Source organism: Trichomycterus rosablanca, chromosome 22, assembly GCF_030014385.1.
Source record: "Trichomycterus rosablanca isolate fTriRos1 chromosome 22, fTriRos1.hap1, whole genome shotgun sequence".
NCBI classification, from domain to species: domain Eukaryota; kingdom Metazoa; phylum Chordata; class Actinopteri; order Siluriformes; family Trichomycteridae; genus Trichomycterus; species Trichomycterus rosablanca.
Genome location: NC_086009.1, coordinates 2,417,605 through 2,445,332, shown reverse-complemented (window position 1 = coordinate 2,445,332; position 27,728 = coordinate 2,417,605). Strand labels below are relative to the sequence as shown.

Here is a 27,728-nt window from a genome sequence, read left to right as displayed (position 1 = left end):
TCCATCGAACAAGTTTTTACATGAAGCCTGTCAGTGTGCTCTGCTGTACATCTTCATTCCACTCTTGTCTGATGCTGTACTGTTTATGTTGCTGTTGTATTGTTTATTCTGTGTTTATATATGATGTTTCTTTTTCTATTATTTAGTTAGATGTATATACACTGACCAGGCGTAACATTATAAGCACTGACAGGTGTAGTGTATAACACTGATTATCTCTTCATCACCGCACCTGTTAGTAGGTGGGATATATCAGGCAGCAAGTGAACATTTTATCCTCAAAGTTGATGTTAGAAGCAGGAAAAATGGGCGAGCGTGAGGATCTGAGTGAGTTTGACGAGGGCCAAATTGTGACGGCTAGACGACTGTGTCAGAGCATCTCCAAAACTGCAGCTCTTGTGGGGTGTTCCCGGTCAGCAGTGGTCAGTATCTATCAGAAGTGGTCCAAGGAAGGAACAGTGGTAAACCGGGGAGTGAAGGCTGGACCGTGTGGTCCGATCCAACAGACGAGCTACTGTAGCTCAAATTGCTGAAGAAGTTCATGCTGGTTCTGATAGAAAGGTGTCAGAATACACAGAGCAGCAAAAGGGGGACCAACACAATATTAGAGAGGGTGGTCATAATCTTATGCCTCATTGGTGTATGTTGACAACTGCACCAAAAGAAATTCCTGGTACATCTGGTACTTAGCAAATAATAATGATTCAGATTTTGATGAATAAGAACCGCACCAAACGGGGTTTTTCTCCAATCTGGCATCTGGTAGTCTGAGCCCTTTTACCTTATCTGTTTATAAATATTTGTCACTCGTCTTTAAATGAATTGATGTTAACTGAAGGTTCGTGTTTAAAGGTCCTCGCTGCTTTGTGTTCTTATAAAAAAAGAAGCCGCAGTGACTTACAGGGATTAAATATGAAAAGCTGCAGCCTGTGTTTTTACTTTCACTTTCGATATAATGCGTGTTAGGCGTGCTGACTCACCTCACTGCAGTGATGTGCATTCATCTGGTTTTTACTTTTACTCACTTTTACTTTTATCTTTAAACATCTCCAGTTTATATCAATATTTTATTTTATTTTGGTTTATTCTATCAAAATCTATTCTACAAATATCAATAACAAAACAGCTGGTTTATCTGTAAACAGAGAGCTGTGATTTAAATAGTTTAATTTGACAATCAGTCAATAAATACTGTTTGTTATAAGCTATGTTAGGATTCAGTCATGCTTAGTAGAAACCGAGGCCATGTCCACCATGTCCAAAGGCACAGCAGACGTCATGCTCTCCTGGTCAGAATAAATATTGGTGTAACATGCTGTTCTATAGAACAGTGGCCCCCAACCACCGTAGGTCATTTATTACTGGGCCGCACAGAAGGAATAAATAATTTGTGATCGCTACAAGAGCAATTCAATTTCCAAAACTCTTTGGGTGTAATTGTCTCCAATCACCACTAGGTGGGAGCAGCGTCTCATTGAATCGAAAAAAGCTCAGGATTCACACTGATTTTTGATTCTATAGTAATTCTATTTAAAATCCCCCCCGCTCCCACCGTTTTTATATGAAACCAGTCCTTGCTGCAAAAAAGGTTGGGCATCACTGCTCTAGAAAACCTGTTCTTCATGTTCATTTTAACATAACAATGAGCAACATTGTGCACATATTACAACAGCGTGGCTGCATAATCTGAGATCAAGAGTCCTGACCAACACAAGATATAACAGCAATTAAAATACTTGCTACAATCCCATCCATTTTCATTTTAACCACTTTATCTAAGTGAAGCTTCTGCTGGTGCATGAACAGAGTGGCTATAGGACTATAAATCAATAAAAGCTCCTGCATATGTTCTACCAATCTGTTGTGGCCAGTGTTCTCTTTAATGTGGTGCTGTGCTGGGGTGGCAGCATTAAAAAGAGAGACGAAGAACGACTGGACAAACTGATTAAGTGAGCTGGTGCAGTGGCATGTGATGTGTGTGTGTGTGTATTTGCATATGTGGCCTCATTGTGCAATATTGTCACGTCACTTTACTATTTAATAATTTAATTACTATTCAGTCTTTACTCTGAAACTATACCTCATGCATAGTTATTACATTTATCTATTACTCACTTACTTACTTACCTGACAATCTAGGCCAAATGCCAGGCCATGCCATCAGAAAACCTCCTTTTTTCTATTTTATTTATGCATTTTCTCCCAATTTATCATAGTCAATCTGTCTTCTGCTGCTGGGGGATCTCTGATTGCAGTTGAGGTGGGTGAGGTATATTGCAGCTCATGCCTCCTCCCTAGTGGACCCCTTCTTTTCGCCCATGCTTTCTGCACAGGCATCTGTCTGCTAACCAGGGTCCTTTCACAGCGTTCGAAGACCCCACCAACTTAGTCAGGTCATCCCACCCAGCAGACCAGTGCCCAATTATTGTCTGCTGCAGGCACTGCCAGTTGTGCCCGTTAGATGTCGACCAATGTGCTGGCAGAATACCCCGCTGCGCCACCTGGGCGCCCGGTCCCCATAAAACCTCCTTTCTAATGGCCAGTTCAGGCCTGGGTGGGACATTAAACACATACATTAAAAATATTCTAAAACCTTTCTAAACCATTCCAAATCTAAACACACACTAAACCATTTCATACTTTAAGTTGGGGGGAAGGGGGGGAAGCATATATGATACCATATATCATATATAGGGCCAGTGATAGCTCAGTGGTTAAGGTACTGGACTAGTAAACAGAAGGTTGCCGGTTCAAGCCCCGCCACCACCAAGTTGCCACTGTTGGGTCCCTGAGCAAGGCCCTTAACCCTCAATTGCTCATTGTGTAAGTCGCTTTGGATAAAAGCGTCTGCTAAATGCTGAAAATGTAAATGTAAATGATACAGATATGCTCAAAATGCATTTCCTCTGGAATCAATAAAGTGTGTCTGTCTATCTACCACACACATCGTGTCAACAACCATATTTGTGTCATTCCAGGGCTTAGAAATCGATGGTTAGGGTCGGGGAGACAAAGTGTACAGAGCAACAGATGGACTACAGTTAGTAGTTGTATACCCTCAGAGTGCATGAGGTGCAAACTGTCAGTAAAACAGCTTCAGAGCTGCTTGGCGAACTGTACTAGGTTCTGATCATTGTGGTGGAGCTTAGTTTATACTGTTTGGCCAAAGCTATGTGGACACTATCCCCCAGAGAGGTCTGGGATGATGAAACTGAGCTCAACATTTGCAAATTTGTGTGACTTAACAGCATCTGGATGTTGGCAGCTGGCACAAAAACTGTGAAAGTCCGCTGGCCAACTTTACACAATATTCTGTTTGTATTCTTGCATGCAGCTATACATGTCAGAGACAGAAGTCTGTCCAGTCCTCATAAATAAAATGACTAAAAGTGAAACTGAAGCTCGTCTGTATAATACAAAAAGCAGCGAAGCACCACACAGCTACAGCGACCCAAAATCAAAATAATATAATAACACTAAGCTAATAAAGATCCTGCTTTGTTTGTACATTATATCGACTAAACTGTCGTGTCACTGAACATCAAGGGCGGCACACTGGCACAACTGTTGCCTCACAGCAAGAAGGTCCTGGGTTTGATCCCCAGGTGTGGCAGTCCTTTCTGTATGGAGTTTGCATGTTCTCCCCGTGTCTGCGTGGGTTTCCTCCGGCAGCTCCGGTTTCCTCCCACAGTCCAAAGACGTGCAGTTTATTGGAGACACTAAATTGTCCAAGTCTGTGTTCGATATAACCTTGAGAAGTGATGACTCTTGTGTGATGAGTAACTATCGTTCCTACCGTGGACAGTGAGTGGACATGGTATTTAAAAACTCCAGCAGCGCTGCTGTGTCTGATCCACTCGTACCAGCACAACACACACTAACACACCACCACCATGTCAGTGTCACTGCAGTGCTGAGAATCATCCAAAACCTAAATAATACCTGCTCTGTGGGGGTCCTGACCATTGAAGAACAGGGTGAAAGCAGGCTAACAAAGCATTCAGAGAAACAGATGGACCACAGTCAGTAATTGTAGAACTACAAAGTGCTTCTATATGGTAAGTGGAGCTGATAAAATGGACAGTGAGTCTAGAAACAATGAGGTGGTTTTAATGTTATGGCTGATCGGTGTATACATGACAAATAAAAGTGTTTCATTCCATCTGCCCTAGATTATTATCACCGTCTACATCCTCTCAAAACAGTAAAATAACAGATTAAGTAGAATTAAAGCAACACTTCACCCTTTACCCCAATATCTTACATTCTCAAGGTAATGTATAATAAATAAAATGTTTTGCATTGTTAAATTGCTTTGTTTCCACATTACAAACACAGACTTGTGCAATAGTTTTAAACAGATATGTTGTAAACACACATTTTACACTCTTTTCCATCATTTAAACAGCACTGAAAGCTTTTGTATTCAATCTGCACTGCATTAACAAACCCGTATTAAAGATTTGCATTATGAATTAATTATTAACGTTTAGTGCTCTGCTTTTACAGGGTTATATGAATTTATCATGTGGTACATCATTGAAGCATAAATACACCTTGATGGAAATTAAACAAGACCTTTAACACCCGAGTAAACAAGCAAAATAGATTATTTCAGCAGCACTGCCCGTGTTTTTGTGCTGTTATTATACTAAACCCAGTATTACTCACTATACCAGTACATGAGTATTATGGTATATTGCTGCTCACGCCTCCTCCGACCCGCGCACAGCCCTTAGAGGAACCCTTTTTCACCCATGAACTCTGCACACATGCCTCTATCTGCTAATCAGGGTCCTTACACAGCGTTCGAAGACCCACATAGTCCGGCATCCCACCCTAGCAGAAACGTGTCTGCTGCAGGTACTGCCAATTATGCCCACTAGATGGCGCCCAGCCAACCGGTGGCAGCACCGACTTTCGCACTGAGGAGTTCTCAGCGCTGGTGTGCCAGCGGAATATCCTGCTGCAGCACCTGGGCTGCTAAAAATAAGTTTTTAACAAATTCTGCACAAAGTAAACTTAAATACGCTGTTCTTCTGCACATTAAGGCACTTTTGTTATTTATTTACCATATTAAACATAAAAAATAGAGGCCCCCAGGTGGCACAGCAGGATATTCCGCTTGTACACCAGCACCGACTTTCTGAACTCCTCGGTTTGAAACTCGTGTGTTGCCTCCGGTCAGCTGGGCGCCATCTAGCGGGCATAATTGGCAGTGCCTGCAGCAGATACTCATTGGCACGATGTTCTGTTACATAGCAGACAGTCTGAGAGGATTTCATAAACCACATTGTAAGTTATATATTTTCCAACATGTTAAATATAATAAATGATCTGTAATCATAGATTTAATTATTAATTATATTCCTAGACGTGTGTAGTTTCATGATCTCTTTGGCGACACATGCAGTCTGGCCGGAAGTGTCCAAACTTTTGTATCACTGGCAAACTAGCAGTAAAGCATAATTGAGCCTTTCATGGTTTTTTAACAGTAGGGTCGGAGATAACAGCGGCACTCTCACACCAACCTCATCAGTCTGATCTGAAGGAGCAACATCAGGAAAATAAACGAACTATTCACTCATACATGTTTTGCAGCTACAGTTCATTAGAGAAGGTCAAACGTAATTGCAGAAGTGTTTTCCTGCTTTTCCGGATGGTTTTGAAAAGCCGCCTTTTATCTGTGAAATTTTATTTATTACCCAAAACTTGAGTCTTTAATAAAGGAAAAGGGCACAAATCTCTCATGGTTAGATCTTCATTCACAATTATTCACATCAAATAATTCACTTAGTCATTTCCACAGAGACAGAAATGTGTGGTTTTTAACCAGATTTCTGTTCCTTCTCATCCTCGTCTGGTGAGAAACTAAATCTAACAGTTCAGTTTGTGTCTCTTATTTACAGGCTTCAAGTTCTTCAAATATTCTCTCAGGTCTTAAATACTGAAACTAATCTAAACTCTTCACTGTAAATCAAAGGCGTTCAGTTATATTGTTAGACTAAACTATACCTGTACGATAACGATACTATAACTATACTATAACTGTAATATAACTATACTAAAACTATACTATACCTATAAATAACTATACTATAACTATACTGTAACTTTACTATAACTGTACTATAATTATACTATAACTATACTATACCTATATGATAACTATACTATAACTTTACTATAATTATACTATAACTATACTAAACTATACTATAACTTTACTATAACTATCCTATAGCTAAACTATACCTATACAATAACTATACGACAATTATACTATAACTTTATAATTATACTATAACTTTACTATAACTTTACTATAACTGTACTATAATTATACTATAACTATACTATACCTATACTAAACTATACTATAACTATCCTATACCTATACGATAACTATACTATAATTACACTATAACTATACTATAACTAAACTACAACTATATTATAATTATACTATAACTTTACTATAACTGTAGTATAACTATACTATAACTAAACTATAACTATACTATAACTACTATAACTGTACTATAAACTATAACTATACTATAACTTTACTATAACTGTACTATAACTATCCTATAACTAAACTATAACTGTACTATAACTATACTATAACTGTACTACAACTATACTATAGCTAAACTATACTATAACTATATTATAGCTATAACTAAACTATAACTATACTATAGCTAAACTATACTATAACTATACTATAAATAAACTATAACTATACTGTAGCTAAACTATAACTATACTATAACTATTTTTTACTTTTTACTATTTTTTACTTTCTAGTATGCTTGTCAACACGATCTGGAGCTTGACTGTGGGAATTTGTGGCTATTCAGTGAAAAAAAAACCTAATAAGCTAAAAATAACGCTTAGCGTTGCTCTGTACAATTCATATAAACGATGATTTAATCTTGTTATAATGGCACCGCTCCCAGGATTTTTTTCCAGGAAACTACACGTCATTACACGTACTGACAACGTCTTACATCAACAAATGAGTTCTCCTCAGAGCCTCTGCTGTGTAACAGAACATCCTGTATGATTTAATTCTCCCGGAGTCGTGTACAAATCTCAGCTGGACTCCACCCAGGGCAGTTTAAATCGATTGGACGTAGTTTGGTAGTCCAAGAAAGTCTCTGTGAATCTCTTCTATCAAACTGGTACCAGTTATAGATCAGGGCAAGGATATAAAACCGTATCTGAGGCTTTGAGTTTCCCAGGGCCACAGTGAGCTTAATCATTTTCAAAAATAAGAAGCTTGGAACAACCTGGAGCCCTCCAAGAACTGGGTGTCTGGCTAAACTGTGCAACTGGACAAGAGGGGTCCTGGTCAAGGAAGTAAGGGACAACATAACATTTCTCGAATGGACAACCATCTGTGCAGCAGTCCATAAACCGAGACCTCCAAGCCTTTATGTCAAAATGGCATGGAAGAGTGGCCAATGGCACACATGAGAGCCCACTGAGAGTTTGCTAAGCCACGTGCAAAGGACTCAACATCTGGTCTTATGAGACACAAATTTAACTCTTCAGCCAGAACAGTAAATACCATCCTCACAGTGAAACACGGTGGCGGCAGCATCATGCCATGGCGTGCTCTCAGTGGCAGGAACAGATGAATGCAGTGAAAACCAGGAACATCCTTGTGAAAACCTCAACACAAACTCAAACTGGACAGCAACAGCCACTAGTGCGGATGCAATGCGAGTCTTTAAATGTAATTTGGTGGTCCAGACAAAACCAACCAATTAAAATCAATCAAACAAGTAGAGAGACCTGAAGAGGCACTTTACAAATGCTCGCATCAAAGAGCTTAGGAGGAACTGCCCAAATCCTGGTGTGTGACACTTGTAGAGACAAAGAATTAAATAAAGGGTCTGAATACTTATGTACTTCTGTAAAGAGATTTTGGTTTTTGGTGTAGGATGATGGGTAAAAAAACAACATTCATAATCAAAATTTACCAAAATGCCAATGATTCTAAATACTTTCAGAGTACACACTGTTAAATAACACACACACACACACACCGGTCGCAGGTCATGGCTGTTTCGTCTCAGCTGATTGGTCGGAGTCGGTGCTGAACAGAGACATCAGGTCCTTTAAAGCGCGGCTGATCTGAGAACCAAACCTGTGAGAGTCCTGAGAACACACGGTAAATACAAACATGAGTTTAATCAGCTCGTAAACATCTATCCAAAATATTTAAAGCCTCAGGAGAATCACGATGTGTGCTGGGAGGCTGATAGTCTCACCGTGTTTGAACAGGAGCACTTGGAGGACACGTGGAAATTGATCATGTTCTCACCGACGATGATATAGGACACGCCGTATCCGTCATCAGCCACCTGATGTTAGAACAACATCATAATATGGGTTAGCTTAAGAATCTGGGTACGTTTCACTGCCCCTTATAGAGGAACACAAAGTTTTAGATTCGTACAACAGTGGACGGGACTCTGATGAGCCATATGTTTCCCGTAGAGGGGCCCGGCCAGCCGGTAGCACTGCTGAGATTACAGATGTCCGGCACACGGTATTCCCTTTAACTGGTGATATTAAACGATGAATTCTACCAGACTGGTTTTCATTAGGGCTGTCAAACGATTAAAAATTTTAATCGTGATTAATCTCAGAAGTTCATATAGTTAATCGCGATTAATCGCATTAAATAAAATCTGTGTAAATGTTATAGAAAACAAGGTTTTTTAAGTGAAATGTGAAAAGTGGACGTTTCTACACGAAGTGAGTGTGTTTTGACCCTTTTGGGGCTTCCATAGTTCATGGACTAGCGTGCTTGACTCCGGTATTCAGTGCCGTAACAGATTAAGTTAATAAAGTGTTTTGCTCCCGACAACTTGTGAATATACCATGTATTTATTTCTTTATTATGCAAGTGCATCCCTACGACGCTCAGTTATATTATTTTAACAAACCGCAAATGAACAACGGTGGCAAGTCCGACATTAAAACGTTGGTTCTACCAGTCAAGTCTCAACATGAACTAGAATTTGCGTTAACGGCACTATTTTTTTTAATCGCGTTAAATTGAGATTGCGTTAATGCGTTATTATCGCGTTAACTTCGACAGCCCTAGTTTTCATAGATCTTGTAGATTTAGAGAACCTCAAATCAAGTTCATTGTTTATTTTAATACCTCATCATATTAATTCCTAACCACATCTTTTATGCTTGTAAAACAGTAACAATACGGACAGACGTCCACGTATTTCTTACTGGTCCAAAGCCTCCGCCCAGCGAGATGAACTCAGGATGTTTAACCAGGTCAAAGAGCTCCATCTGTTGGACTGGAGTCTGAGAGGTGGAGAGACGCCACGGTTCAGACAAGACCTGCAAAATACCACACACACACACACACACACACACACACACACACACACACACACACACACACACACACATCAATGGGATGTTTTTTCCTTACATTTGTGGCATTTTACAGACGTTTTAATCCAAAGTGACCTACAGTTGTGACTGAAAATAGTTTGAGCAATTGAGGGTTAAGGTCCTCGCTCAAGGGTCCAACAGTGTAAATTAGGCAGTGGTGGGGCATGAACCAGCAATCTTCTCATTACTAATCCAGTAACAATCCAGTACCTTAACCACTAAGCTACCACTACATACCCTTGCATCATCAAGGCAACATCCATTACAGCTCGGGATGTTCAACCTCCTATTTATTGTCTTTTAGGTAAAATATCACAGTGTCCATAAAGTTTTGGTGCTCATTTTGGTAACCTAATTAAACAGGTTCTCTTCCCCCTCTGAATGTTAAACAACCCCAACATCCCTAAGCATTAACCTGGTTCTAATTGTAAATAATTCTCATTGCACTCTGCACTGTTTAATAAACTTAAAGATTTTCTCTGCTTGTGTACAACTTTAACAGGGACGCATTTTTAAAAGCTCCTGGACATAAACTTTTTTGCCCACATCTTAAGTACAATTCATCCCCCGGGTGGATTTTTTTTTTAGAGATCTTGTACTGCCCCTGACGCTTATTTTAGCAACACTAAAACATTCGCCTTCGAGTTCACCCACACACACACATCCTGCAGGCTCTCTGAGGCGAACCACAAGGTCGTACTTTGAGTCAGGGGTATTTTGAGGTTGACCTATTTGTTAGGTATGTTCCTTAATATATTTTCCTTAATTCAGTGTTTCACTGACCCCAGGACTGTAAAGATCACCCCACACACACTTCATTTCCTGCTGTTTATACTAAGTGTCTTAAATGTCAAAGAAACATTTTCCAGATAACATGATGTATTGTGCACTAATGCGAGTGGTACTGGTACGAGGTAATCAAGACCAAAAAAATATCAATTTTTTAATTAAAAGATTACGCAACACCTGAAATACAATCACCCACTAAACTAGCAGTAACACCAGCAAGCGAATACTTCTGATAACTGATAACTGTCTTTAACGTCACTCTGGAGGAATTCTGGGCCACTTCTGTGAGCAGAAACGCTTTAATCCATCAATAATGTGAGGCTTTTAATTCTGCATGTTTATGGACCTGCAACATCATCTCAGCAGGGTTTGGGTCAGGATCAGGACTTTCACCTTCATGTTGCTTTTGGTTTCTGAAGCCATTCAGACGTGAACTTGCTTAATCACGCACCATCACGACCCATCACGTCCCATATCTTATCACCTTATCAAGGCCTGCGTTTGCATTTACATTTTCAGCATTTAGCAGACGCTTTTATCCAAAGCAACGTACAGTACTGTGACAGTATACTGTCTAAGCAATTGAGGGTTGAGGGCCTTGCTCAAGGGCCCAACGGTGGCAACCTGGCAGTGGTGGGGGTTAAACCAGCGACCTTTCAATTACTAGTCCAGTAACTTAACCACTTAACCACAACTGCCCAGTTATGTAGATGTTAGTTTGGGTTTTTTGAGACCTCCTGGATTAGTCATTGATCGTTTTTGAAGAAACTGTGACAGACCGGCTACTGCTGGGAGGATTCAACACAGTTCTTGTTTTCTTTACTTAGAGTCGATGACTTGCAATGGTCCCAGAGCCTTTGTACCCACGTCCATACTGACCAAACTTGTATTTAATTAATCTTAACACAGAATGCTGTGCAGCTTATCGAGACATCTAATCTACTGTACATCAACGTTTGGATTCAACAGGGGTGCGATTATCAAGCCTGAATGTGCATTGTCTGGTTAAATCGACTTATTAAGTCACCCATACACAAACAAAACTGGTTAAATAAACAGTGTAATAAATAAACAGTGTAAATGATCTCTTTTTTAATCCCACACATTTACCTCGTTGAGGAACGGTGACTCCACGCCCAGGTACTTGGAGACCACGTACAGGCAGAAGAGGTGTCGGTCGATCCCAGATCCAGTCATAGCCAGCCGGTACAGAATCTGGTGCTTCTCAGCTGCTTTACGGAGCAGCAGGCAGCACTGTTTATTTTCCTTAAAAACACAATGAGGCAAGTTTACACACCTTTGTCTTCTAATCTAGTCATATCCAGTTCCCGATTCTAAGCCCACTGCTACTTTCACAACCACTGATCTGATCAAGCAGAGCCGAATCAGTACCCCTTACTCTCTGTGTGCAATACGGCCCTGCGTTTCTAAATTAGGAATTGAAAATAACTAGATTAGGAGATAAAGAGAAACGTGTCTGGGGTGTGTATTTAAGGAGTATTTAAGCCAGCTTGCTAGGATTTAAGACTCGTTTCTTTAGGAATTAGTGACTAATGAGGGATCGGGAAATGAAAGAAATGCAGTTTAACATCCACGTGTGTTAATGTGAACTTGAACAGATTAAACTGTGCCAGTGTCAGTAAGAGAATAACAAACATGGCTGCAGTACCTCTTTAGTCTCCAGAGCCAAAACAAAGGCGGCGCTTTCGTTAGTGCACGAGCGCACGGTCTCAGTGCGGCCCTCTCGAAACAGGCGGGTCATCGACGCCTCATAGGTCAGACAGAAGCCACCTCGGTCCTGAACACACAAAAAACAGAGAGGTCAATACGTTTTTGTGTGTGTGAGTGGGAGAAACTAAAGATGCAGAAAGGTCATGAGAGCTGTGAGCACCCTGTAATAAGCGAGCTGTAACGCTATCTGTATGAAAGCATCCGGGCTGATCTTCAGCTTCTTGATGTGACCCTTCCCGAAACTGCTGAAGGGAAACACGTGGCAGTCGACGTCGTCGGCCAAAGCTCGAGCCACCAGCAGAGATTCTTCCACCTGCGTCTGCACCTGAACACATGAAAAAAAAAATTTGTGGCTTATAAAATATTAAGCCTCCTAATTACCTTATGAAGTCGGTTATTTTGTTGATGGTCATCACCTGGTTTCCAAATTTTGTCCATGATTTTTTACGCAACACGGGTAACACAAACAATACTTCTCACTCTCTCTGCAGTCTGGTCCCACTGTGGTTTACAATATGTAACATAAAGCCTCCACAAGAGAGCGTTTACGTACAAGTTCATTTATTTATTATTATTTTTCTCTGCAAACCATTGTTTAAAAAAAAAAACCTGCAGTATCCACTGGCTACTTTTCACCCACTTCTTTTCACCTGTACAAGGTGAGCACTGATCTCCGTTATCCCCCGTCCCTGTACAGACGCCAAAGATCGTCTGTGTGTAGGCGCCTGGCTGGACCAAAGCAGGGCAGAGATTCAAATTCGCAAGTTCATGATCCCATCACTGGTGGACTAGTGTGTTTTACCACAGCACTAGCCAAACACAGACTAACAATGATATTAATTAATCAATCATTATTATAATTGAGTTGATAGTACAGACAAAATGTCTCTCGGAAGACGGTCAGATAGTTTAATGGAAGCAGAACTACCCACTATAAACTCTAATCTGTACATTATAGTGCTGTCGAGGAAATAAAGAGTTCAGAATGCAAACAGATTCTGGCTAAAACAGCTTCATTCAGTCAGAAAGCAAACAAAAGGGGGGAAGGAAATGCATTCAGATAAAATTAGCTACTGTGGCTATAATAGCTGCCAAAGGGAATTCCAGGGGGGTTTTTTTACCTTGGAAAGAGACAGTTTTTCTTTCCTTTTGGTATTTACTTCGGAAATAAGTGTCTGAATTTCTTCTCAGAAAGTTCTGATCATTTAAACTGATACAGATTCCAGGTGAAAGTGTTTGGGGGTTGAAAACTTATCAAGGCATGTTTTTCAGTGTCTATAATTTAATATTATATAAAGTTAGTACAACAACAGTTCATTTCTTTAGCTTTACTTATTTAAATTCTCATTCGTCTCATTCTGATCAGGGTCGGTGGGGTCTGGTGATACCAGGAACGCTGGGTACAAGGCAAGAACAAAAATTTTGGCTGGGCAGATGTAATGAAATGCACTGAACGCCTTAAAAACAGTACAATTAAATGCTTTTCCACATATCACAGATTCTTTGGAAGCTGGGGTCAGAACGGAGGGTCGGCTACAATACGACGCCCCTGGAGCCAAGAGGGTTAATGGCTTTGTTCAGGGGATAAACAGCCAGGATTTGAACCCACAACCCACAGCTCGTCCAACAAGACTACTACTGTTTTTTTTTCTGACCTGGGAAAAAAAAGCTACTGGAGAGCCACATCTGGAACGTCACTGCAGAGCTGGAGAGGTTTAAACTGAAGCACATTAATGTCCTGAACTGAATTAGCTCTACACAATGACAAACCAATTCAAAACAAAGTGACATTTTAAATTTGAATCTTGTATTGTTTTAAAAGGACGCGTTAGGGGTTTAAATACTTTCACCACCAAATGCACTTTGGCTTCATTTTGTTTAGACAGAAAGCTGTAGGGAACAAATAAAAAACAAGCACAGAAGATGCTCAGAGACGTTGCAATAACATGAGCAGTGGCTCTTCCCCCCAAATTCATCCAGCACATAAATAAATAGTCTCTTTCTATGCTGAAAAGCTGAAAACAAAACAGACTACAGAGATAAACTACGTTCCCACTCTCGTTCAAAATGTGACCCTCCCAATGACTGCATTTTAAATGTCTATGAATACGAAATGTTCATTCCATAATTGTTTTCTCGTGACATTTCGAGACCTTCAACAGTTCAACAGTAAAGACGTCTTTTATTTCGCTTTTCGCGACACAAATATCGTATTATCTATCGAATTACTGGTGTTTGGGTGGGACAGAAGTCCACACGCCGGCAGTGAATTAGTGGCCTGTTTGTGTGTTTAAGAGATAAGACTAGACGTGTGTGAAGGAGAGACGGTCCCGCCACAGTTACTCTGACTGATGAGCCAACAGGAACGATAGAGGAATACAGAAAGCACGGGGTGTTCCTGTGTACGTGTTCAGGCTGTCTGTAAATTTTCAGCCAGCAAGGAAGTGGTGCGAGCAGCCGGCATTACAGTGGGCATAAAAATGTGGATACAGTGGACCCTTGGGTTACAAACGGTTTGCCATACGAACATTTCTGATTACGAGTGATCTGTTTCAACTTAATGTACAAACTAATTTCGGATTACGAACCGAAATTCGCGAAACACGAACATGTTGACTCCAACCGTCTCTCTCTCTCTCTCTCTCTCTCATATATATATATATATATATATATATATATATATATATATATATATATATATATATATATATATATATATATATACAGTGGGGCCAAAAAGTATTTAGTCAGCCACTGATTGTGCAGGTTCTCCTACTTAGAAAGATGAGAGAGGTCTGTAATTTTCATCATAGGTACACTTCAACTATGAGAAACAAAATGAGAAAAAAAACAATCAGGAAATCACATTGTAGGATTTTTAAAGAATTTATTCGTAAATTATGGTGGAAAATAAGTATTTGGTCAATAACAAACAAGCAAGATTTCTGGCTCTCACAGACCTGTAACTTATTCTTTAAGAAGCTCTTCTGTCCTCCACTCGTTACCTGTATTAATGGCACCTGTTTGACCTCGTTATCTGTATAAAAGACACCTGTCCACAGCCTCAAACAGTCAGACTCCAAACTCAACCATGGCCAAGACCAAAGAGCTGTCGAAGGACACCAGGAAGAAAATTGTAGACCTGCACCAGGCTGGGAAGAGTGAATCTACAATAGGCAAGCAGGTTGGTGTGAATAAATCAACTGTGGGAGCAATTGTAAGAAAATGGAAGACATACAAGACCGTTGATAATCTCCCTTGGGGTTAAGATCTCATCCCGTGGGGTCAAAATGATCATGAGAACGGTGAGCAAAAATCCCAGAACTACACTACACCTGATGAATGACCTGCAGAGAGCTGGGACCAAATTAACGAAGGCTACCATCAGTAACACACTACGCTGAGAGGGACTCAAATCCTGCAGTGCCAGGCGTGTCCCCCTGCTTAAGCCAGTACATGTCCAGGCCCGTCTGATGTTTGCCAGAGAGCATATGGATGATCCAGAAGAGGATTGGGAGAATATCATGTGGTCAGATGAAACCAAAATGGAACTTTTTGGTAAAAACTCAACTCGTCATGTTTGGAGGAAGAAGAAGAACCCAAGAACACCATACCTACTGTGAAGCATGGGGGTGGAAACATCATGCTTTGGGGCTGTTTTTCTGCAAAGGGGACAGGACGACTGATCCGTGTTAAGGGAAGAATGAACGGGGCCATGTATCGTGAGATTTTAAGCCAAAACCTCCTTCCATCAGTGAGAGCATTGAAGATGGAACGTGGCTGGGTCTTCCAGCATGACAATGATCCCAAACACAACGAAGGAGTGGCTCCGTAAAAAGCATTTCAAGGTCCTGGAGTGGCCTAGCCAGTCTCCAGACCTCAACCCCATAGAAAATTTGTGGAGTCCGTGTTGCCCAGCGACAGCCCCAAAACATCACTGCTCTAGAGGAGATCTGCATGGAGGAATGGGCCAAAATACCAGCTACAGTGTGTGCAAACCTGGTGAAGACTTACAGGAAACGTTTGACCTCTGTCATTGCCAACAAAGGTTATGTTACAAAGTAATGAGTTGAACTTTTGTTATTGACCAAATACTTATTTTCCACCATAATTTACGAATAAATTCTTAAAAAATCCTACAATGTGATTTCCTGGATTTTTTTACTCATTTCGTCTCTCATAGTTGAAGTGTACCTATGATGAAAATTACAGACCTCTCTCATCTTTCTAAGTAAGAGAACTTGCACAATCAGTGGCTGACTAAATACTTTTTGGCCCCACTGTATATATATACACAGTGAGCAAACATTCAGACAGCGGACGGTGTTTTTACGGTGTTTTCTTTATATTTTGTAAAATTCAATATTAAAATGTCCCCAAAGAAGGTGCAGTGTTGAAAAATTAAAAAATCTATTACATTTGTTGTTGTATAATTACTCCTGCCAGTAGGTGTCACTGTGTATCAGACAGCGGGGACAGTCAGTGAGAGAGAAGAAGGAATTCGGCTCAGTAAAGTATTCTTTCTTTTGTGCAATTACACCTACAAAATACAACACTACTGAAATAAAAAAGGAAATATGAAAGAAATATGAGAGTTATTATTGTTTCTGGTAGATAAATTTTATAAAAAAAGAAGGAAATGTATTATGGTCTTTGGTACAGCACACGTACTGTACTGAAATGTGATGTGTGTTTATGTACAGTACAGTACTACTGTGTGTTGTTGTTTATTATTGTTTATTACAGAAATGTCTATTCTATAATTTAAGATTTAAGGGAAAATATACTTGTATTTATAACAAAAAAGACAATTTAAGACATTAGAGAGGTTAGGGGTAAGGGGGGTTTGGGAGGTCTGGCACGGATTAATTCTGTTTACATTATTTCTTATGGGGAAAAATAGGTTTAACTAACGAACATTTTGACTTAAGAACAGTCCCTCGGATCCAATTAAATTTGTAAGTCAGGGGTCTACTGTATGTCCAAACTATGGCAATGCAACAAAACAAAAAAACCGTGTGCATCTAAAGAACGTTTTACACACAAAATGCAGTAAAATACCAGGTTACCTGCACTGATAATGAGCTTTAATAATAATGAGCTTTCAGAGCTTCCAATGTGATACATTTGTTCTGTTCAGGACTTTTTTGATGTCACTTAGTGTAATTCTAAAATGCTTGCTTGACTGTGTACAGTGTGACTGGGCATTTTATATTTTATTAGTTATTTAAATGAAACTCATTTATTTCTGCTTTCTTAGTTCAGACTTTTTGAAGGTTGACCTTGGCATGGGCACCCCCGCACACACAGATTTGATTGCACACACATTCTTATGCAAGTACGCCATGTCCTTATCAAGCTGACTATTCTTGTAGAACGATAAACAAACGATAAACTAGTTTGGTGTGGAAAGTCGGCCTTGAGCTGGGTCGCTGAGCAGAGTTAGCCTGAAGGGGCAGTAAAGCGGGGTATAAATACCGTGATAGGGCGGACGGTATCCACCTTTCTCTTCTGTAAAGGCATGTGTGTGTGTTTGCATTATGAGATGGGTCCTCAGCTGAGTAATTAATTGATTTTTTGCTTTTACTATTACTCTGGTTGTCTGTGTAAATCTTTAAGGGTTATTTTGAATTCCCACAACAACAGTTTGTCCCATGTTCCAGTAGTATCTCATTTATGGCAGGTCAGGGTGGTTTTTTCTTTGAGTGGTTTTTGATTTACATCCGACCGTAATGACCATACTCTACATATTTCAAGTTTTTCTCAGAATTAAGGTGCTAGTTTGGGTTTACCTACTGACCTTGGTAAGATTCCACTGTTCTGTGTGTAATTCTGACCCAGCTAAAGTGTCAAAACTAAAAAAAACTCATAAAACAACAAAATGTTTTTCAATCATTTAGTCACAGAAAAAAAAACAGAAACACAGTTACAGAAGTCATGTAAATTCCAAAACGTCTTTGACATGTAGCTGTAAGGGTGCGTTCACATGAGAAGCAGCAAAACCGCGAGTCTCGGCACAAACTGCCGCTTTGCTCAGCGCTCGGCTTGAACGGTGCGGTAAAACGTCATCAAAGCGTGAATATGAGACAAATCTGCATCCAGTCTTACAGCTCCACATGTATCTGTGCTTATCTAGATTTTCCTTCCCGTTTCACTTTTAAACTTGTGTTACATACAGCTCCAGCTTCTGAGAAATCGTGAGAATCTGAATCAGCTTTTCCGAGAGTCTAAAACGCTTCTGGTTCAAAATAAAGCTGAACGTGGTTTAAGGAACACTAAACTTCTCTAAAATATCACTGCTCATAAGTTCTCTCCACTAATTGAATTCCACTTGTTTTAGTACAATAAGTCACGTTAAGCTTCGTTCATGTTAAGCGTTGTTAAACATTAAACATCTTTAGCACTTCTTAGTAATTACAGGAAACATCTGACGGCTGGAGAAGTCATTAGCCGAGAGTTAGCATAACTTACCAGTCAATGTGAATGTGTTTAATAAAGACATTAAAAGTATTAAAAGTACAAGCGTTTGTGTGTTAGTGGTTTTGCCAGAATGTGATTCGTCTATATTATGATGAGTTTGATAAACAAGAACACATTTTACAGAGAAACTAAAGCAGGAATCCAGTTTCTCTGAAAGGGTTCACTAACTTTTAATCAGAAATAAACTTTGCGACTTCACATCTCGGGTTCTTTCCAGTTAAAAACCACATGAAGACTGTTCCTTAGAAGCAAGGAACTGGTAAGGTGGGAGTGCGGTCGTATGCATGCATTATTCTGTGTAATGCACAGGCTTGCATTTGTGCATGCATGCATATATATGTGTGTGTGTGTGTGTGTGTCTCTGTGTGTGTGTGTGTGTGTGTCTAACCTCAGGCACTATGTCCCAGCTCAGGCGTTGGGGGGGCGGCAGCGAGCGCTCCACTTCACCACGGCAGTTTCCGTACGTGTCATAGCCCAAGTGAAAGGCATCTGTGGCCAGTGAGAACTGATAAAGGTCAAAAGAAAACAAACGATGATGACGAGACATCCATTTACATACAGATAAGATGAAAGAAACACTTCTGGTACTTTATGGAGTCCATTATGTTGATGTAATCAGAAGGTTGCCGATTCAAGCCTCACCACCACCACTGTAGGGCCCCTAAGCAGGGCTCTTAACCCTCGATTGCTTCAAATGTATTCAATGATAACTGAAAGTCGCTTTGGATAAAAGCTTCTGATAAATGCAGTTAAGTTACTGGACTAGTAAGCAGAAGGTCGCTGGTTCAAACCCCACCACTGGCAGGTTGCCACTGTTGGGCCCTTGAGCTAGGCCCTTAACTCTCAACTGCTTAGACTGTAAATAGCTTTGGATGAAGGCTGTTGATTTAAGCCTCACCACCACCACAGTTGGGCCCTTGAGCAGGGCCCTTAACCCTCAATTGCTTAAAATGTATTCAATGATAACTGGAAGTCACTCTGGATAAAAGCGACTAGTATGCAAAATGTTGCTGGTTCAAAGGTATTAAAGGTATTAAAACTATGCAGTGTTTATGTTGAAACCAAGATAAACTGTCGTGTTGGGATTTATTTAGCAAGTGGAGATTTAATCAGACGAGTACTTTAGTGTTTTTATATTTACTTTATTACCCAAGCTGTTGGTAACCTCCAAGAAGTTTGTGAGAAGTTTGTCCAGGGCCCAGACCAAATGTTCGAGTGTCTACATACGTTTGGTAATGAAGTGGTGAAATAGTTTGTACCACCTTGGATCCCTGGTTTTATCAGTAGGGACTTTATCTGTATCAGTGAACAATGAATCCAAGATTTACAATTAAGAGTTAAGGGCCTTGCTCAGGGGCCCATCAGTAGAAGCTTAGTAGTGGCCGGGTTTGAACCCTGAAATGAAAGCCGTTTCTGTAGTTTTCCGAGGTTTAGGCTTCTCATCGGGAACAATAAACACTGTGGTCACATAATAATATGTGGTGGGTTTTTCAGCCTCGGGGGGAAAAAGAAACACATGGCGGAAACACAAACACACAAACCACACGGGGTGTCGAGTGGGCCGATGAGAGAACACTTTGTCCGAGTCTGAAGCCCACGTCCACTCGCTTTCATATTCCCCCAACACATTCCACTGCGTCGAGGTCAAAGATCACGGGTGACATCAGGGCAAGTCGCAATGAGCCCGACTAGACTAGATGCATTTTTAGATTGATGTCATTTTCGTTTATTAATCATTTTTCGTTACCGTTTCATAGATTGTTGCTTAAAACATTTGTCACGTTAATACGTTGGTTTTTATTGTTTACCATTTTTTATACTGTTTATATTATAATCTATTATATACAGTATATACAGAAGAATATAAAATGGTATAGTGTATATACTATAGTGTATATAGCATAGCATAAGTAGTTTAGTGTATATAGCATTGTGTACATAGATATAATGTATATAATGTAGTGCATATAGCGTAGTGTAAATAGTATAGTGTATATAATGTATATAGTGTAGTGTAAACAGTGTATATAATGTAGTATAAAAAGTGTAGTGTTTATAGTACAGTATATAGTGTAGTGCTAATAGTTTAGTGTATACAATGTAGTGTATATAGCATAACATAAATAGTATAGCTATATAGCATAGTGTATATAGCCTTTTGTATATAGTATGGTTTATATAGTGTAGTATATATAGTAGAGTATATGGTGTAGTGTATATAATGTAGCATATATAGTACAGTGTATATACAGTAGTACAGTGTATATAGTGTAGCATATATAGTACAGTGTATATAGTGTAGTATATATAGTAGTGTATATAGTGTAGCATATATAGTACAGTGTATATAATGTAGCATATATAGTGCAGTGTATATAGTGTAGCATATATAGTACAGTGTATATAGTGTAGTATATATAGTATAGTGTATATAGTAGTGTATATAGTGTATTGTAAAAAGCACAGTGTATATTATGTAGTGTAAATAGTATATTGTATTTAATGTAGTGTATATAGTGTAGTGTATATAGTGTAGTGTATTTAGCCTTTAGTATAGAGCATGGTTTATAATGTAGTATATATAGTGTAGTGTATATAGTACAGTGTATATAGTGTAGTGTGTATAGCCTCTAGTATAGAGCATGGTTTATATAGTGTAGCGTATATAGTACAGTGTATAGAGTGTAGTGTATATAGTGTAACAAATAGTATGGTATACATAATGCAGTGTATATAGCTTAGCATAAATAGTATAGTGTATACAGCCTTTAGTATAGAGTATGGTTTATATATTATATAGTGTAGTATATGTACAGTGTATATAATTTAGTATATATAGTAGAGTGTATATAGTGTAGTGTATATGATGTAGTGTATATATTAAGAGTATATAATTTACTGTATACAGTAGAGTGTCTGGATAAAATAAGAAGGTTCATGTCAAGAAGGGCATCCGGTGTAAAAACAGTCCCACATCCGGTATGTGGACTAGAATGAATTATTAAACTGATAAACACTGTTTAACTGACTGGTCGTTTATTTGGTTAATTTATTACAATTTTAGTTCTTTGTCAGACACATTTTTGGACGATCCATGTTCAGTTCAGGTTAGTTGAAGCTCTACACAGTGACTGAAGCGAGCAGTATTTTTTATATCGGTGGTTAACACGAACGATCAGAGTCGCGAGTTTAAAGCTTGTGCGGCTTCACAGGTTTTTTTTGGTGAGTGTTCAGTGTGAAATGCATGAAGTGTAATTTACACTCACCTCCCACAAATGAGCCACAGTCGCAGCATCAGCCCAGGAGTGCTCAGCGTTCAGACCCGTCTTTCCGTTCTTAAAGATCACCACAGAGAACGACTTGTCAAACCACCTGAGAGACACAGAGGGATGTGACCTAATTACATTCAGGCAGTCGTTACACACAAATCAAAACTCACTATGCTGCTGTACCCTATTTATTATTCTAAAGGAACCCCTATAGGACTTCAGTTCGCCAGATGTTTAGGTGCCTGACCACTGTCAGCACTGCAGTGACAGTTACATGGTAATAACAAGGAAGTGTGTTAGGTGCAGCAGTGTTGTTGGGATTTTAAACAGTATTGAAATGTACAGGTCTCTGTATTAGGAAGACATGGCCTGTTTGCGTTTTCATGATGATCACAGGACTTTATTTTTCCTGCAGCATTAACACTGAGGTGTTTAAAAATCCCAACAACACCGCTGCACCTGCTACACTTCTACAAGTACAACATGACCATGTTAATAACATTGCAGAGCTGAAAATGATCAATACATCAAAAGCTTCCTGGGAAGCTGCCCAGGGAAATAAAAATCCATTCTACGTCTTGTAACCCACGTCCACAAACTAATCACCACTGATCTAGTAAACAAAGCAATTACTCCGACATCAAGGGCCCCTTACCGATTGTAGCACTTGCCGTGGAGAAGGGATTTGGCATAACGGTCCAGGTTCCCCGCCGGATCGTCCCCCTTCATGCCCTCCTCTTGGTCGTCTAAAGCCACGAAAAAAGCCGCTTTCTCGATGCAGTCCAGCGAACGCTTGTTCACCCCGGAGCTGAAGTACTGCTTCCTCACACGGGCCCAGGGAGTCCTGAAGACGTACAGAACACACACACACACATCCAGACTTCATCTAAACAATAATGGAAATCTGGATTACATGGTTACTTTATCGTTTACAAGTTTATTGTTCAGTAGTTTGACCCCTCTGCTGTACAAGGTTCATCAGAATGGTGTGGGTTATATTGAAGATACTGTAGCACCCTCCAGCGGTCATGTGTATGAAGTGCATTCACCTGGTGCTGATCGCGGTTTATTAAGTAAATCAGTAAAATACATCAGAGTTGGTGAGTGTAGTGGTCATGCAAGCAGCAAAGGTCGCCAGAGTGCACAGGATAGTCAAACATATCAAAAATTGAGTTATTTATGTTCAGGTTACTGTTCTAAATTACTGTAACATCTAGGTGTTTTGATTTAATGATGTCTAACACTGTGTGATCACTGTAGTGAGTGATAGGAGTCATATTTAAATGCTTTACTTCAAGTGTGCAGGGTTTAAAGTTACACGTTGACTAATGACAGTCTGTTATTAATTAAAGGATTCTGGCAAAATTTGCATTGTTCATATTCCTTTGTAGTAAATCATTCTTGAGCGGGGTAAAGGTGCTATATAAATAAAAGTGATGATTATTCATTGTCTAACTACTGCTTTATCCTATTCAGTGTCATGGTGGGTACAAATCACCAACTGAAAGGTAGGAAACACCCTGGACAGTTGGCAAACACACACACACACACACACACACACACACACTTATACCTAAGGGCAATGTAGTATCCTCTGTTAGACTGCCTGCATGTTTTTGGACTGTGGAAGGAAACCCACACAGACATGGAGAGAACATGCAAACTCCACACAGAAAGAACCCAGACTGCTCCACCTGGGAATTGAACCCAGAACCTTCTTGCTGTGAGGCGACAGCTCTACCCACCAACCCACCATGCTGCCCAGGATGATAATGATGATGAATTTAAAATCATCTGTCAATAAGCTGAAGTTGAGGTGTATTGGGGTTATGCAGCAGCACAACGGTCCAAAATACTACTATTCAAGAATAAAAATATTGAATATAGAATAAATGTCTCTAAATGAATGAAACTGTCTTATATATGTGTTTATATTCGAGTTCCGTATACGCTTACAGAGGTGGAACGAACCTGTTACCAGCAGTGAGCGCTCCTAGTTTTTCTTCCCCCGGTAGAGGAGGCGATGGGTCGTCCAGGATTCTCTGGATCTGGTACTGGATCTCTCGGGGCGAGAGGAGACGCCCGGCAGAGTACACCCACAGCCTGAAGTAGCGCCCCCTGTGGTACACCGCCACAAACTCACTGTCCTGCCAGTGCTGCAGCACGTCTGAAAGACAAAGACATTTTATCCCTCAGAGAGGTCTGTTTTAAGGACACAGAGAAGTCAAGAGTAATAATGTGAAATACTAAAGGGGGGCTGGGTTACCCGTCTCTTCTCCAGGTGTGCGTGTTGTGTTGAACATGCGTTCACACTGAGCGGCACACAGCGGTATTACAGTACCAGGTATACGACTCTAAAAGACACAAATACACAACATCAGGAGCATCACAAATAGGGGGGGGGGGGGGGGGGGGGGTAGCTGTGTTCTAAACCATGTAGCGTACATGCAACTAGATGCACTCGGCATGGGGGGGCTGTTACGCAGTTTTGATGATTGCTTTTTAATGACTGTGATAAGTGAGGGTTCAGTACGTACAGGTTTAAGCTCCTCTCGGTTCACTTTACGGCGGTACAGCAGCAGCGCCGTGATGGTGTTTCCTGCTCGGGCTGCCTGGTTGGCCGTAGGTGTTACATACAGGAAGTCCTACATCATTCACACACATAGAAACAGAACAAAGACTTTCAGATACACAATCCCAGTTTATTCACACAAATATATACTATATATACATTATTTACAATCCGTGTTGAGAAATGACTGACGATTCTCTCATAACATTTGGCACTATCTGGTGACCAGATTCTAGTTTCACATACCATTCCATAGTAGTTACTGTTGACCATGATGGGATTCCTCCCTCGCAGGTAAACATATTCCTCCCACCAGTCACTTACCTGAAGAAAATGACAAAAAGAATAGAACACACACAGAGATTAAAATATAAAATGTAAATTATTTTAAATAACATAGATTTCTTGTGTCGTGTTTATTCACCAAACTAATTAAAGCAGTAAAATATAAAAGCTAAACTATTCAGGCTGTCTGCTGGTACCCCCCCCCCCTCCCCCCACAGTATTATGTGAAAGTTTTAGTTTTCTTCCCGTCCATGGAAAAGAAACAACTGTTCCACGTTGTTCAAACGATTATGGGACGATTGTTTATACAGGTTAAATAACTGCTGCAATTACGACCTCTGCTGGCTGACCGATGGTGCAGCACAGAGACAGGGGATGATAAATATCGGTGCGTGACTTTCCGTGCGTGATACGGATCTCCTTATAAACCCACCTCGTGCAGGTGAAAAGAATCGACTGGCTACTCATTCAGGAGTGGAGGTGAAATACAATCAGGTAATTAAATACGACTAAAGTGAACTGACATCAATCAAAAGTGTAAACTAAAGTGAACCAGATCCAAAGATCAAAAGTGCATAAAACTGTGAGAATGAGGTATTAGGTAGTAAATTAGGTAGTAATATAAAATCTTTTAGTAGTTCAACACCTTGTAAGGAAAGTTTTAAACCATGTACATCTCACTGGACATTAAAAAACCAGAAGCTAAATTAATCTGAGGGTCTAACTGACCGCGATAAGACACAAATAAACCAGACGTACGTAATTGGTGGCCCACAGAGCTTTCAGTCTGAGGTATCTCTGCAGCCGATTTCCCAGATTCTTCTCAAATTCAGCAGCCAATCGAGTCGTTCGATCCAGTTTATCAGGACTGAGTAACGGCTGCACTGATTCCAGGTACTGACCGAGAAAAACAAAGACAGAGTTACACTATTAAACTGTATCTAACTGCTATGAAATATTTAAAACATACACTATATGGACAAAAATATTGGGACACCCTTTCTAATTACTGAATTTACATGTTTTAGACACAACAATTGCCAACAGGTGTAACAAATTAATAATATAAAGGTAATTATATTCTTCCAAATTTGTCTTTTCCTGTTCCAGCATGACTGGAGCTCTATAAAGACATAAAGAAAAGCTCGGTTTAATGAAACTTCAGCGTCCTGTACAGAACCCTGACCTCAGCCCCACTCAACAGCTCTGGAATGAACTGGAACATCAACTAAGCCTTCCTTAACCATCATCAGTGCCCAGCCATAGAGAACGCCTAGCTCGCAATCGACGTTCTAATTCATCCCAAAGGTGTTCATCTAGTCAGAGGTTAAGATCGGACCTTGCCTTGTGCACAGGAGTACAGTCCTGCTGGAAGAAAAAAGGGCCTTCCCCTTACTGTTGCTGCAAAGTTCATTTTCATCTCCGCTCTATCTTGGTCAGGGTCGCAGTATGTCCAATCCATTGCAGGGCTTTAGTACCCCGTCCCACCAACATAGCCAATCACGTCTGTGTAGACGCCCGGCCGACCGATAGAGACAGGTTCGAATCTTAGAGGTGGTGCTTTAAATGTACTTTATTTAACATCAGAATGTCATTTATTTTAAATAAGTGATGTTCTATATCTTCTAGCAATGGGTGTGGCTGAAACACCACACCTCAGTCATTCGGAACTGTGTCCATATGCCCATATTTATGTGGACAGGCAATAAATCACTAACAAAATTAGTGTATGTAGTCATAGCAATGTCATTACACCTCAGAAGTGCACACACACACACACACACACACTCATGATGGATGGTGGCTCACTCTTTTCAGTGTATCTTTAATGGGAGGAACAGGGAGGTGTGGTAAAGCACTCTGATAACTGTACAACAGCGGCTTTCTGCTGGACAGTAACCTCACCAGAGTCTGGAGGAGAAAGACAGAGGGGGTTTAATAATGGCTTTGGCTTATACATAACAACCGGTAACTAGATGTCAGTAATAAAGACGAGACACTGACCACCCAGATTTTGGTGGTGGTGGAGATGCGGCCGTGCATCTCGAACATCCAGCGATGGTAAGAAAGAAGAACCTTCAGACAGAAACGCAGAGCCAGGATGAGCGAGAGCCAGAGCAGAGTGCTGAACAACAGGGCCGATATCATGGTCTGTCCATTAGCACTCAGAGACATGCTGCGACCAGACAGAGAGAGACTCGTTATTACGGATGGATGGATGGATGGATGGATGGATGGATGGACATTTACTTTATTAATCCCAAAGAAAATTAAGGGTTTAAGAAAAACACACGTTAAAAACATGTTATATATGTAATATATTATATTATATATCTAATATATTAATAGATATTAATAATAGTCACAAATCACAAATTACAGCTAAATTTGGTAAAATCTAATAATTTGATAAGACAGCAAGTATCATTTAAGCTAAAATATGTGAATAAATGAGTTACCTTAGAGGCAGGTGCTCCTGAATCTTAGCGATGAGGCCCATGGAGGGGTCAGACTTGGCGTACACGATGGCCAGGATCATTACAGCAACAAGGAGCCACGAGGAGGGGCCTACGGGGTACACGCCCTTCAGGAAACCATTCTGTTCCAAGAGGGATCAAAGCAAAATATTGAAGCATTCAATACCAAACCCATTGGTGTTTTGTGTATTAATACACATGGTGTAAACGGTACACTGTGTGTGGCAAATGTCACTCGGGTGGCGTGGCAGTAATACATGTTAGCACACCAGTGCTGACAGTGCTGTTGGTATGATTACTGTGTGATGCTGTGTTAGCTTTACACCAAACGTAACAAGACTCTTCGATTTGTAGAACCTCTGCACCAAAAAGCTTGGGCTCATCAAGGTGTTCTGGCAAATGTGGGACAAGCTTTTATGTTCCTCTTGGTTAGTGGTGATTTTTGCTTTCGAAAGGTGAAATCATGACCCCTAAAATCTTTTTAAACAAACATCAGAGGATTCGGAGAACATGGCTCCAAATTAAAATAAAAATCTGACCTTCATTCTGCTGATGCGTTTCTTCCACGAGCGCAGACCCGAAATGTAGATCTGATTGAGGGCCTGTTGTGAGAGATGAAGATCGAAGCCCTCTGGAGTGATGGTGAACTGGAAAGCGACCGCCTGGTGAGCCTCGGCCATCACGGAC

At 40.2% G+C, this 27,728-nt stretch overlaps 1 protein-coding gene across 4 annotated transcripts; it reads right to left on the bottom strand.

Annotated features, from left to right (window-relative positions):
• Nucleotides 1-8,008: 8,008 nt before the first annotated feature.
• cpt1a2b (carnitine palmitoyltransferase 1A2b) lies at nucleotides 8,009-27,721 on the bottom strand. 4 transcript variants are annotated; one of them, XM_062984807.1, is made up of 18 exons: nucleotides 27,581-27,721; nucleotides 27,021-27,163; nucleotides 26,569-26,734; nucleotides 26,374-26,475; nucleotides 25,324-25,461; nucleotides 24,526-24,603; nucleotides 24,245-24,352; nucleotides 23,974-24,061; nucleotides 23,679-23,874; nucleotides 22,363-22,551; nucleotides 21,705-21,810; nucleotides 18,827-18,943; nucleotides 12,119-12,283; nucleotides 11,897-12,025; nucleotides 11,338-11,493; nucleotides 9,268-9,381; nucleotides 8,286-8,378; nucleotides 8,009-8,172 (listed from the first exon to the last, which is right to left on the bottom strand). In XM_062984807.1, exons 1-18 carry the CDS (start codon nucleotides 27,719-27,721, stop codon nucleotides 8,071-8,073), a joined length of 2,331 nt encoding a protein of 776 aa, XP_062840877.1. In that variant the 3' UTR covers nucleotides 8,009-8,070. The 4 variants fall into 4 exon arrangements, with proteins under 4 accessions (XP_062840877.1, XP_062840875.1, XP_062840876.1 ...); XM_062984805.1 differs by having other exon boundaries at nucleotides 26,569-26,761; nucleotides 27,024-27,163; XM_062984806.1 differs by having other exon boundaries at nucleotides 26,569-26,740; nucleotides 27,024-27,163.
• Nucleotides 27,722-27,728: the final 7 nt, after the last annotated feature.

Excerpts from the sequence above, each read along its gene's own strand:
- cpt1a2b (XM_062984805.1), bottom strand. The coding sequence starts at position 27,721 with ATGGCCGAGGCTCACCAGGCGGTCGCTTTCCAGTTCACCATCACTCCA. Across the intron at positions 12,284-18,826 it reads GCTGGGACATAGTGCCTGAG|GTGCAGACGCAGGTGGAAGA; the intron begins GTTAGACACACA and ends TCATGTGTTCAG. Across the intron at positions 9,382-11,337 it reads AGTCACCGTTCCTCAACGAG|GTCTTGTCTGAACCGTGGCG; the intron begins GTAAATGTGTGG and ends GGTATTTTGCAG.